We start from the raw sequence: 13,874 nt of genomic DNA, 5'->3' as shown, positions 1-13,874 counted from the left end.
ATGGATTTAGAAAAATTCCTTGCGATTTGCTTCGAATGAATCTAGTCGTTCGCCAAATTTTTCTAAGTCCATGTAAACAGTACAAGTAAAGGACGATTCAGACGATACATCAGCTTCCGTCAACGTCAACGGAACGTCACCGTTCCGTCAGGATAAGTTACATGCAGTTAAATGGAGGCATTCACACACAACATCAACGGCACGGAACGTTTTGACGTACGGCATGTGTGAACGGACGCAAGAGGAAAGTATTTAACTTATCCTGACGGAACGGTGACGTTCCGTTGACGTTGACGGCAGCTGATGTATCGTCTGAATCGCGCTTAAACTGTCAAGAAAAGTGAGGTTAGCCGGGTTAGTATTGCGCACTTCCCACCAACCTGGACTCCGCACTTTCAAAGTGCGAGTGATCGCAAAACTGCGAGCTGTCAAAACACATGTATTTCAAGCGATAGAGATGATACTTTCATAGACAGACCAGTCGAACTAACCAGTCTATGAGAAGAATTTAAAAGTGATTGATAAGTGCGCAGTGCGGTTGTAATCCAGTTTTTAGTGCCACAAGCAATAAAGAACCTAATTAATTGGTAGTGAGGCTTGACACACTTATTCAAATTTCGAGTACTTTTTCAAATGGACGTAAGTAACAATGAGAGATTCTCTTTGAGGTCTTTCTCTTCTGTTCATTACTCGGCCATTTCAACATTTACTACTCTACTCTTTGCATAATATTGTAGTAAAAACCGTCGGCTTTCGATATGTACTGGAAAATTAGTACAAAGTGTTGTAATGACGTCGTAATAAACGAAAGAGAAAGTAAACAAAGAGAGGCTCTCAATGTTACTTACGTCCATTTGAAAAAGTACTCGAGAAATGCTAAAGCTTTTCGATTAGACGTGACAATTTTTTACCGTGTATGTTATTACAAAAAATTTCAGGGACGCTGTGGGAAATGAAACAATCTTGTGTTTGTCAAATCATTTCCAAAGAAAAGATGACGGCACACAAGATTAACAAAAACAAATAGGCCATTTCAACAAAAAAAGTGATTTAAACGAAAAATAATCTAAAATACAGATTTTTTATTCAATTCTATCCAATATCCCGCCGTCAAGGTAAGTTTAACAATATGCAGGCAGCTGTAGAAATGATGACAACTGCTGAATTTTTTCAGATACGCATAAAAGAAAGTAGCCTTGCACAAACAGAAACTGAAAACAGCTGAGAAAGAGCAAACATTGCTTCGAAGGTGAAATATCGCTACTCTCTCCACTAGTTGTGTTTTCTTTGTTCACATGTAAATTTGCATCCACAGGAAAGAAAAAGCTTAAGGATTGCCTTCGTTTAGTGATACAGTGCAATGAGTAGAAGCCCGAACTGGGGCGAACTCCCAGCCCTCGTAATCACTAATCTGTTCCAATATTTGAACTACCACGACCGTCTACAAGCTTCGTCGGTGTGCTGGCATTGGCGATCCGAAATCTTCCAGCCAAGGTCAGTATCCGTTTGGTTCGTTTTGGCCCCTTGCCATCACTAAATATCACGTTTTTACAGATTCTTCAAAGGAATACATTTTGATGTAGCACGGGAAAACAATAAGAAAAACAGCTTCCTGCTGCAATCGCTGGCTCATATTGTGAGCGAGGCGAAAATCAGTTTCGACTCCTGCAATCTGTACGATGTTGAATTGACGACGGAAATTCTCTACAAGTAAGCAATTTTAATAAGCTTTTGTGTGTTTGAGATTAGATACTAATGTTACCCGCTTTGACTTGATTATACTGACAGATTATCGTTTGTAATAAATTACCTTGTTTTCCAGATTAAGCAAAAGCTCCTGTCTCGTAAGTTTATCACTATGCCCAAAGTATGCCACCCTGGTCACTCCGGGGCGTTTCTACTCTGAAGAAGAATGGAATTATATTTATAAGTAGGTTTTAATTGGGACGAGGTAAAGGGAAAAAGGTCTTATTCCAGTTTATTGCAGGTTGTTTGTTGAACCCATTAAAACTTTGCTAGGTCGGCAGAATCCACCGCTCAAGGGGTTAGATTTAGGGTGCTCTGAAATTTTATCGTTGCATGCAACTGATTTTCTGAACGTAAGTGTTATTCAAGTTTATTGTAATTCATCTTACCTGAACGGTTTGCTTTTATAATTCCAGAGCTGCCCTCGACCTCAGTTTCTAAAACATATGGGCTTTGCTTCGGTTAAACAGGACCCTAGCCACTATGCATTAAGTATGATCGAACCGAATCTGTTCGAAAAATGCAATTCATTGCAGCATCTGTCGTTGGATTACGACATCATGTGCGATGATTTCCTGCAAACGCTGCAGCTGTTACCCCTCCGACAATTAGTTATTCACGTACACGGGGTAGACGATGATCATCCGGGAATATCGGAAGCGGCCTGGACTAATTTCCGGGCAACTAACCCACAGGCAGAGTTGCATCTGACTCTGGTGTGTGCCTACGAGGCGGTTGACATCCTACACAGTCACATCCTGCGCCCGTCGATGCCCCTGTCACACCTGAAGGTTCTATTTTGCGATAGGGTAAGTTATTCTAAATTCAGTGTTATAGTATACAGAGATTAGAGAAAGTGTGAGCTATGTACCACGAATGTTTCTTGGTTCTATTTTGGGTATAGTTTATCCTAATTTTAGGAAGTGAATGATCTTTCTACAAATAAGTTTGAAATGATTCAATGTTAGGACATTTTCCACTGAGATGTCATATTTTAGATAGTTCCAACAGTGCACAGAACTATTGAATACAAAATACGTGATAATTATATTTGCAACTATTGTTTACGTTTTCAGATTAATTGCGATGCTCTGGAGTATCTTTCGCGCTATTACAAAGAAACGTTGAGAAGCATGATTTGGGTTGATTCAATGGTAGGTATTCACGAGCTTCGTTAAACTTGGTACCAGTAAATAATGTGCTTAATCTCCCAGCGTATCCAAGAGTATCGTAACATAATGGAACTGGTACTACGGACTGAACAAGATCCTCTAGTCATGATGGCCTGGCGCTGCAAGAAGCTGGAAGAAATCGTAATTCACGGTTATGTATTGGATCCGCATAATCTGGTTGGAATATCGCGTTTGCGTGGCAAAGAACTGAAAGTACTGGAGGTATCCCGCGTCGATTTGTCAATGCCATCAGTCATGATGACACCGTTCATTGAGGTATTCTTAAGTGATTCATCTGTTGTTGACCAGGAGAAGTAATATAGATAAAATTTGATATTTTTTATAGGAAATCAGCACCCAGCTAGGTCAAAAGTGGGCCCCATTAGATCCAAAAACTTTGCCAGCTGCCCTCGGATTCTATCCGGTTTCAGACGAAGTGCGTGATCAATACATTCTTCGATACATCCGCAATGGGTTCACGCCTTGAACGAGTAAGTACCTTATACTAAGCCACTCGACTACAACAGCTCAAAACAGATCGCCGCTTGAAAACAGTAACCACACGCACTTGAGAGCAAACTGGAGAAAATGTCAAATCAGGTTCAATGTATTTTATAAGAACAACCCCAACCAACAAATGATACAAAGCAAAACGCATCGAGCGGGAAATCGTTCGTAAAGTAATTCAACCATGAATCATTCTGTAACAGAAAGGCTCAAGATTGACAAGCGATATAATTACAACAGGATTTAGTGCAATTTTTAGCAACATAGCAAGAACACAATCGCGGTTAGTGAGAATGAGTCTATTTAGTCCAGCATTACGCCAACAGCTAACCCTATTCTAGATGAATTTATTTAGAGCAAAGTGAGATTTGTTAGCAAAACATGGAACATTTAAAATGCAACAGAACGATCCGTAGTCTGCACAAAAGAGTGTTCTGCGAAGAGATGAACTAGATTGGCAGCGAATGCACGAACGAACCAATTCGAAAGCGTGGACACCACGCACTAGCCCAAAACCGATAAGATAGGAAAACATCAATGGATCTGTGATTTATTTTTCTTCGGCTACATTATTTATGTGTTGTATTCCGGTTTTTTGAATTTCTGTCTATTTATATACATATACAACCCCGAAAAAATTCAAATTCCTATATTCTTTACTGTCGTCATATTTATTGGATTATTTAATATTTAGCGTATTATATTGTGATTGATGGGATTGGTTCAGATGCCACTTATGCTAGTTAAAACAATATTGTTCTTCGAACTGTCACAGTATCTGAACCTTTTTTTAGGTCTAGTGCGACAGCGAACCCTTATTGACCAATCAATAAATTGCGTAACTCATTCCTTTTTTTTGTATATTTCTACGTAACACGGTTATCTGAGATCCATCGTATTGCAAGCATCCTAGTTATGATGGTGTTTTCGTTTTTGACATTGCACTACACCGGTGTAGCACCAAGTTAAAACGAAAACGCTATAAGAAAAGTGGCACTAGACAACGCATGTTATTTGCTACGAATTAAATTGCACATTCGGTGGTCGTAGCGGTAGTCTCCGAGTATAATTTAGTATTACTTTTGTGTATCTAGCTGAAATCTACAATAAAAGCATCTGAATCATTTCTGATCCATTCACATTCGCAGTGGCAAGCAATAATGTTTCACCGATCAAACTTAGATTTTGCACAGTACCTAAGTGAAATTCAAAAAGTTACTCTTTCATGTAATCGTGTCGCACGTTTCAGAAAATTTGGAAAAAATGTAATTTTTCGGTTAATAATCGTTCCAAATCCTCGATTACTGGTCAAGTTGAAGTGTTTACCTTCGAACAATGATATGTAAAGATATCTGATGGAAGGAAAAAGTTTTCCTATGATTATTTGAAAATTGCATAGTTGAAATAGTGAACGGAGTTCCCAACAACGACCTATATTTTTTTATAAAAAAAGTAAATCATTAACAGGCCGCAAACACATCTCGAACTAAAATCGAATAGATGCGAACGGTACTCTCAGGAGAAAGTTACTGTCAAACGCCCTTTGTTCTGTCTTAGACGTTAACACGTTCGATTAAGGCTAGGAACAGATCGGCAACAATTGGGGCTCTTTCAGTATCTCTGCGGTGCTGAATAGTGTCGAGCTGAATTAATTGACAACGGCTCTCGTAGTCAGGAAGCTGGAGAAGATAACGCCAAGGAAGCTGTCCCAGAGCGAACCGTAGAAATTTGCGTTGGATACCTTCAATTCGATCGCAGCGATTTACGGTGACCGAACTAGGAAGCAGTACAAACTTTTCAAGCAGTATTATTGATGATTTGGCGGTACGGAAAATAAAACCTAGCTTACACGATGCTCGACCATTAATATATCAGACATGCTGCTTGAAAGTGAGCTTAGAATCTAGTACCACTCCAAGATCCGTCACGGAACTAGCTAGACTGAAGCCAACGAGGCAGTGAACGGTTGAATCTCAAATTGGCTAATTTGACAATGGCAATGTCGTGACTGATTTTGTTAAAGGCAACGGACAGATGTACAACTAGGTTGTATACCATTCCCCAGAAAGCCAATCCCCAGAATTCCATCCCCCAGAATGTACCGTTCCCCAGAAAGATATTGCCCAGAATGCCCCATTCCCCAGGAAAGTTAATGTTTTTAATGATTTTTTTTGTGGTGAAGCATAAGGTTTGCGCATTACCAAATTCAAGGATCTGGTGCGGTGTAAAGCTGCTGAGGACATGCCGCCGAATGTGGTCGCCTCTCGCAAGCAAACCTGTTATCCACTCGTATAATCGGTTTACTCGATCATAGGGATTGGTTCCTTCTTTCAATCATGGGCAGTTTTTGATTTTATATGCCAAAAAATTCTTGCACGCAAATTTGTGATATTTTTCTCTGACCGGTTTATTCAATCATAGGTGTTGATTCCTTCTTTTGAACTTTCCTTGAATCTGTATTAAAGTCGAAATGAATGCTCATTTTCACAAATGGTTTGGTGTGTTTTTAGAGCATTTCTCGACAAACATACGATTACGGCGTAAAATCCAACTGTCAAAATTCTCTTTGAAAAGAAATTCCTGATAAACCGTTATAGGCCACACACAGTTCACAGCTTTAAATGAAAGAGAGAATGGGCAGACGAATTGGCTAGAGCTGGCGCTGCGACTGTCTACCACTGTCAATAAGTTGGATAAAGCACAAGATTCGCTCTTGGGCTGCATTCGAACATGCCAACCATTGGCGTAGCTTGCAAACTTGCGTTCAAACAAAGGCTTTTCTGTCGGATGTGAGTCCGAAAATGTCAAGAAATTTGTTGTTTTTCCAAGCACAACTGCAGTATTCTGGTCAGGGCACTGACTGGACATTGCAAACTCAATTATCGCATGGCTACTATTCAGCGCGCTGAGTATTATTCATGTGATCTTTGTGAATCCGATTACGGAACATCATATCATTTGATATGCAATTGCCCTATATTAATGCAATTGCGCATCCGGATATTTGGTTCTCCATACATAGATGAACCTATGTACAGAGAGCTGAAATTTAAGGATATGCTTTTGTTCCTAACCCAGTGTGGTAAAGAGCTATAGTTCTTTTTTAGCCGTATTTGAATGACAATATCTCTTCGGGGGTGTTGTCGTTCTGTTATCTCAATATCCCCTCGGGGGTGTTGATATATCCGCTCACTGTTTGAGTAGAGGTTCTAAATCCCTCCGGGGGTTGGAGGTTTTATTCCTGCTGTTGTAGCACCTGCAGATCGTCCAGCATCACTCCGGGGGTGCAGAATGCTCTGTTTTAATTGTTCTGTGTCGTTGTTTTCCTTACCCCTAACCTTACCACTTCCCCAATCCTTCCCATCAGGAAAATGATGAAAAGATACTTGGCAAGGCACAAATCTCCGATCAACATGGGGAACGTGCCATTTGAGCCAGACGCTACTGATTCCTGATTCCTGAAATGGGATTCCAATCTGCCTCATTCACGTTTGACACGTTCATCTATTGAATACTCCAAGTCCCTTTCGTCGCTTGGTTTCCGAGGTCTGTCAACAGCGTGTTCCACATAAACTGATATCGTTTGCCGTCGATGTGGTTCTCCAATGACTTGCCGAATTTACATCTCATTATCCGCTTGTTTTTTTTTTTTTTTTTTGATTTACTTAGGCGGTCCACTTCATGTGACGATTGTCGGAAGGTAAGAAACGAATCTTTGTCCGAAAGCACATGAACTTTTTTCCGACCGATGAGCGCTACTTTTTTGATGCACCTTCTTGACTATGACTTGAGCGGAAATGTTCATTTTCTGTTTGACAGTCGATAGTGGTCTGCGTTATTGGAAGTGAATTATTTGAGCGCGTAAACGTCAGATGAATGAGCTAAGATTATGCAGCCATTTTGTCCTAATCAACATCAAATCAATGCTACTGCACGGGCGACGTGGGCCTAGAAGTGGCTAGGCCGATCATATGTTGAATACTTAAAAGTTGTATATCTCCATAGCGGATGACAGGAGTGACACCTCCCTGGCTAAGACTCGATCCCCTACACGCAAACGAAATTCCACCTAAAATTGAGTTTTTTTGACTCAATCTCGGGGTATAGTGGAGGAAGGTAAAATTAGGTAAACCGCGTTAAAGATAGTTTCCATTTAACCACGGTAAAAATTACAACTCATTGATAGGTTTTTTATACTCAAATTTAAGTTAAATTTACCTAATTTTGAGTATACTCCAAACAACTCAAAAGTACCTTGCTCCACGGAAGACCTCGACTGAGTCGAATCTCTCGTTTTGTTTTTGACAACACTAATAAGTGCGAAAGCGACGCAGAACTCAAAAGTAAGTTAAAAGAACTTATTCTGTAGGTTGTTTTATTTAGCCGTGTAGTGATGTGCTCATACACGTTCATTATAAATACCTTACTTTTAGCCTAATTATATTAACTCACTTATCTTAATGAACGAACTTACTCTACATGTAACAACGATTTTAAAAATATTCGTACGGCTCTTCGTGGAACTTCTCTGGGGAATGGTGCGGCGGGAATTCTTGTGCTCATACGTCGGCCATTCTGATAATATATTTGGGTCATTCCAAGTCAGATTTACAACAAAAAATTCAATTTCTTCCAATTTTTTTCTTGCATTCTTGAGCTAAAACTAAATTAACACGTCTTTTTTGTTTTGGCTGAATATGAGGTATATTTCAAGTTATAAGTTTTTAAACTTTTGAAGTTTAAAAAATTTGAACATTTCTCATTCACTGATAACTCGAAAACTATTCGATGTATAGAAAAAAATAAATAAAAAAAAGTTGCGTTTTTGCATGACCTTACCGGAAATATTTACGAAAATTTTTTTGAATGTATAATTTATATATTCTGCAATTTTTTTGAAGCTGCGCTTACTTATTTTTTCTTTCCATATTACGAATCAGGCTAAAAAGATTGTGTGAAAAATTTGGCGTGAATATCAAAATGCTTTGCGAGATATTACCAATTACAACTTTAAAAGAAACGCAATTTTCCTCTAAACGCTCAGTATTAGGCCTATAATAGTTGAAATATCTCGTAATGTGCTTCGAAATTCATTTAGTTAGGTTGTAAATCTGACGTGGAACGAGCCATTTGTAGATTTTAATGCCGCGGTTGCCTGGAAGCAGGGAGCTGATCAGTATAATAAAATCAGGCTCGTACTAGCGGTTGGCATCGATTTGAAAGATCCCTTCACCACTCCCGCACACAGAACCGGGACGACTGGTGAACGCTGGCTGCAATGGCTCGACTATGGCGGGGGATCAAGGGCTTCCATACCAGTATAGCATAGAATGCAACACAGTTAGACACTAAATTCAAACAGTTACACAACTTGCGTGTACGCCTAAAGCAATTTGCTGCTCCCGATTGATCATCTCATCAGCAAATCCGAGACATCACTGGGAACCAGCCAATTGCTTTGGGCGTTTGCAAAAGTTGTGTGAATGTTTGGATTTTGTGTCTAACTGGTCCCAATTTGGAGCTAGCTTATCGCCTAACTGACCCAAGTTGGCGCTAGTTACTGATGAGGTGAATTCGAAACACGAATGTCCAACTTATTCAGATTTATACTTGCAAATTTTTAAATGACGATTTTGTTGTAGTTAGCACATGAATCTCCATCAGTATCAAAAGTTTTGATTGCCCAGATGCCAAAAAACATTTTATGCATCGAAAGTTGTTATGAACCAAAAAATTGCAAACAATTGAATACGATAAGACATTTCAAGATCCTAAGTAGACCAGCAGTAGTCAATTCATTCTTGCTTGCCACTGTTATACATCTCTCCTTAAACATGTTTTGAATTGTATTGTAAAGATGAACAAAAGATAAAAATGTGATTATCGGTTGAAATATTGAAACAACTCAAAATAATATGTATCCAAACTTTCGTAAGAAAATCTTAAATTTCTCCCAATGGGTAAAACAACAATCGAAGCTCTATGAAGGCGTAGTAGGCAATCCAATAACAACTACTGAACATATAATGGATGAACAAAAAAGAGTGTATTGAATGACGTGTAACTCGAAATGTATTTACATATAAATGTGTAGCAACAAATATCTAGAAGTGATCAGCTTAAAAATATCAGCGGCATCATTTTATGCGTAGGGGGTGTTCGTATACGCCGGACACTTATGGTTTGGCACTGCAATCAGTTGTAAAGGCATTATATAATTTCTAACACAAATTGAACTCAGAATTAGACAATTTAAACTCAAAAAAAAATTAAAAAGTTTGCATCAGTGTTATAAACTGTTATCTATCTCCAAACAAAGAAATCTATCGTGATACATATTTTATATGTTGAATTAAATCGATTGGCTCGTTGAATGTTCGCAATCAACATACATGAGATTCATGAGACTATTTCTGACAAACTTCCTAGTTGCTCGGATATTTTGTTGTTTTCCATTGGTGTTGATAGGGAGGTACTGTTATCAACAATCTTCCTGAATTCATAATTTTTTTAGTTTTCTTTCTATCTGTTTAACTATTTTCCTCTTTCTTGCTTCGAAGCACATTTACATTATCATGATCACATAGCAAAACAAAAAAGACATTTGGATGATAGCCTAATTTTGCTATACCAGATACGAACTCTCTTGAAGGAAACCCAATGTAAATTCAAATGCGAAAATTGTGGTTTTTTCGAACTCTGTCTGTACGGCAAAGAAACGTTATCGAAATTCACACTCAGTCAGACCGGTCGTAATATGTACAAAATAATCGTAAGAGTTACTCAATTTAGAGAAGAACATCAACTCGCAGCTCCAAGAGGATAATGCATCACATTTTTATCAGCAGTACTTTGATTATTCTACTATCAAACTAAAAATGTCCGGCGCTAGGCGAACTTCCCCTACTTGTGTACCTTATTACCACAATGAGTAACCAATAGTCAAATAGACACAGTTGTTAAATGGATACAAAATCAAGAAGAAACCGGAAACAGCATTGTATCGTATATTAGGATGTAATTTTTATACACACTTTTGACTTATCTCAGAACTGAAGATTTATGTTTATATAGTTTGTGCAGCAACAACAAAATACGCAACGTTTTCGTTAACTTCCTAGTCAGAAAGAGCCAGCAGGAAAGGTAGTGACAAGTAAGAGTCAAGATAAAATGAAATCAATGTTAAGGAGTATTAACAAACAAAAATGTACTTTAAGTGAAATGATAGAAAAATAAGTGATGCCACCAAATATCAATGGCAGAGCTTGTTTCGCCAGATGGCATGCGGTACGAAAATTCGCAACCGTGAGCAAACAATTCAAACCGTCCCTTCCGTAATGATCGATCTTTTTGCTGGGCAATCCGTTAAGAACTTACAGCAGGAGGGAACAAACAATAAATGCCATAAAACAAAGATCATGCAACAGCGTGCCTAAGCGAAACTCTTAATCAATTGGCTGCTGCCGAGGATTGAGCGTCACAAAGAAGCTACAAACAAATAACAACAAAAAATAAGCAAAAGAACACAAAGCAAATGCAACAACAACAAAGAACATAACAACAATTCCTTAACGCAACAAATTAGATCTGTGATAATATCGAATTATGGGTGAACATGATAAGAACGTTAATAACAAGAAATTATCGGAAAATGAACATGAAAGCAGATGTTTAAAAGACAGCAGTAAAATGGCTATCCGTTCTGTTAGGAAGCGATCAAGCGAAAAACCGGTCCAGTGCAGGAAACAAACTCAATAAAAAACACACATGTACCGATTTTCCGTTTTGCACACGAAACAGAATTTCAGCTGATTCTCCAGATGCATACAATATGATATTTAAACAAAACTGAACAGTAATGTACCATTCTTATTTTAAGTGTTGTAGTGTTTATTTATTTTTGGGGTTATGGAACACTTAGCGTGTGTAGTAAAATATTTAAATAAATGTGTCTATGATGGACTTATCGAGATAAACCGAGCGAGGTGAAATAACGAAACTTAAAAAATAGTTTAATAATAATAAGAATTATATAAAAAATACCATGCTGAAAGCATAATATTCAAATATAAGCGCTCTGAAAGAATTAGTAAGCGGATTTATTAACCAAGAAGTATATATGTATCTATTAGATGTAAGAATTGTTTGTGTTCGAAAGCTAATTTTTACTGAAGCAAAATGTTCAATTGATTCGATAACTAACCTGTCGATCGAGATTTTCGACGCACTTGATTCTCTTTTCTTCGTTTGTTGTCTTTAGTTTGATTCTGATTTACAAAATTCCAAAACTAAATTTGCTTTAAAACGTTCCAAACAAATGTGAGAAAAAAAAAGTTGAAAGAGTAATAATGCAACTCAAAACCAAAAAAGGCAAAAAAGTTCGCGTATGTTTGAATGAAGCAAAAGAGTTGCCATCGTTATCTAGTGAAAAAACCCTGCAAAGAGTGAATAAACAAAATTACATCTAAGAAAAAAAAAACGAACGTAAGCTGTATAAACAAACGAATGTACTATCACAGAGGCACTATTTATATCTATATAGCGCGAAGATGAGTCGCTACGAGCAATGCAATCCAAAGTAACGGAGTCTTAATGTGTTTACTTTTAGAAGACATGTTAGACGGAACATCTAGTATTAGCTACGAGTTGTTGGTAACATTGTTAAAAGTATCCAGTATTTCCCCGTGCTGAAAAATTCATCGATTCACAGTTTTCCTCTAGCTACTATCACGTCAGACTCGACAGGTATATGTTGCTCTTTAAAATTAGTTCACGCTTTTGGTGAATGGAACGACAGGATTTAGTATGTGATATATCACAGGAAGCTTCTCCAGACTCTATTGGATAACAGAATAATTACGGTGCTATTCTCTTTTTTTTAACTGAAGTTCAGTAGTATAAGCTAATAACTAATATTCAGATTTTTATCATACGTATGTTATGTAATACTTTCAACTGAATGTGCAGTAAAAATTTCTTGTTGTGATTACGCTTTTTGGAGTCCAAAAATAACACGTTATTCCGGTGAGATGCGGAACAAATTTCGTGGTTTGTGACGAGTTACAAACATCACGAACATTAAGGCGACAAAGTTTTTGCGGTTTAAAATTCTCTTAAAACTATGGGAGTTGCAATTTGAATATTTTTCCGTAGTTTTCCTCTTTTTTCGGGTTAGAAACATTTTGTATAGAAAAATCGTAACCTTACACCCAAAACTAGGTCGTAATACTTTTATGGCAATAATTCCCTATTAGCAAGGCGGCCCAGTCAAAAAGGGCGAGTTGCTGGCTAACGGGGGGGAGGGGGGCTATTTGCCAACTCAGATGCGCTAATTGCCCCTCAATTTGCCAGCAATTTGCTGGCAATTGGGGGGATATTTTAAATGCAACATTTTGGGCGATTTGCCGGCGTAATTTTTTTGCCGCCCTACCCGCCCTTAAATCGCCCTCAAATCGCCTAGGGAACGCGTCATTTAATCGCCCTTAATTTCCTAATATGAAAATTACTTACTACTTATTGTCGGATTCATTATCTACTCACATAAACTTATCAGTATACTAGATAATCACCACCAAACTATAGGAAGAATCAAAGGTGAAATTGGTATTGCACACCAAAACTTACCACAATCTGACTTTCATTAAGACTGACAAATAACTTCAAGTATTCAAAGCTATCACCTATGCAATTTATACACCAATCGATTGTAATTGATTTTGGCTACAATTTCTGAAAGAACATATTTTTATACTTTCTAAAAAAATATCCAAAAATACGTATAAGCACAGAAATTTCATTTAGTGGGTAAATAACGTCGAATTTTAAGGGATAATTTATACTTTTTTATACACCAATCGATTGTAATTAATGGTGGCTAGAATTTTTGAAAGAACACATTTTTATATTTTCTCAAAAAATAGACAAAATACGTAGAAGTACGGAAATTTTATGTAGTTGGCAAATAAGGTCAAATTCAAAGTGATGGCCTACACTTTTATATATATACCAGCCCGGGGACAACTTGACAGCTCCCATATATTGAACTCATAAGCAAATTTTGTGGTGATTTGGTGATGTCATGGCGGCTCGAATGGAACAAAATTTAAAAAAGGCGCATCCCATCTATTGTTTTCTATATCTGTAAAAAAATGAACAATTTAAGCATTTCTATCACCAAATTTATTTCGCTGTTCAAATTAGAAGCTGTTCATACCTTAACAGAAACATAGATTACATTTTGGATCTAAATAATCCAAGAAAACTAAATCGATTTTCAGAAATACAAGAAGATGGTTTTCAAAATCGAGCCACTTCCACTTATATTGAAATTTCCAAAAATCTTCAGAATCGAACCAACATGAAATTCTCCGGTAGACGCCGTTCAATTAGTTTTCTGTCGGGCTGGAGCTGAGTAATATGCGAAATGAATTCGGAAGGGATTCGTACCAA

The 13,874-nt window shown here is 37.7% G+C and overlaps 1 protein-coding gene across 2 annotated transcripts; it reads left to right on the top strand.

The window, feature by feature from the left end:
* Positions 1–954: 954 nt before the first annotated feature.
* LOC131689765 (F-box only protein 33) lies at positions 955–12,299 on the top strand. Of its 2 annotated transcripts, XR_009305470.1 has the most exons (11): positions 955–1,115; positions 1,175–1,249; positions 1,316–1,494; positions 1,555–1,710; positions 1,823–1,930; positions 1,988–2,099; positions 2,163–2,555; positions 2,823–2,900; positions 2,961–3,194; positions 3,265–3,708; positions 3,767–12,299. XR_009305470.1 is itself a non-coding variant. In XM_058975058.1 (10 exons), exons 3-10 carry the CDS (start codon positions 1,361–1,363, stop codon positions 3,403–3,405), a joined length of 1,356 nt encoding a protein of 451 aa, XP_058831041.1. In that variant the 5' UTR covers positions 955–1,115; positions 1,175–1,249; positions 1,316–1,360; the 3' UTR covers positions 3,406–12,299. The 2 variants fall into 2 exon arrangements, 1 of the variants encoding a protein (XP_058831041.1); XM_058975058.1 differs by having other exon boundaries at positions 3,265–12,299.
* Positions 12,300–13,874: the final 1,575 nt, after the last annotated feature.

Source organism: Topomyia yanbarensis, chromosome 3 (assembly GCF_030247195.1).
Source record: "Topomyia yanbarensis strain Yona2022 chromosome 3, ASM3024719v1, whole genome shotgun sequence".
NCBI lineage: Eukaryota > Metazoa > Arthropoda > Insecta > Diptera > Culicidae > Topomyia > Topomyia yanbarensis.
This window is presented reverse-complemented; position numbering and strand designations above follow the sequence as displayed.

Excerpts from the sequence above, each read along its gene's own strand:
- LOC131689765 (XM_058975058.1), top strand. The coding sequence starts at position 1,361 with ATGAGTAGAAGCCCGAACTGGGGCGAACTCCCAGCCCTCGTAATCACT. Across the intron at positions 1,931-1,987 it reads GAATGGAATTATATTTATAA|GTTGTTTGTTGAACCCATTA; the intron begins GTAGGTTTTAAT and ends AGTTTATTGCAG. Across the intron at positions 2,100-2,162 it reads ATGCAACTGATTTTCTGAAC|AGCTGCCCTCGACCTCAGTT; the intron begins GTAAGTGTTATT and ends TTATAATTCCAG.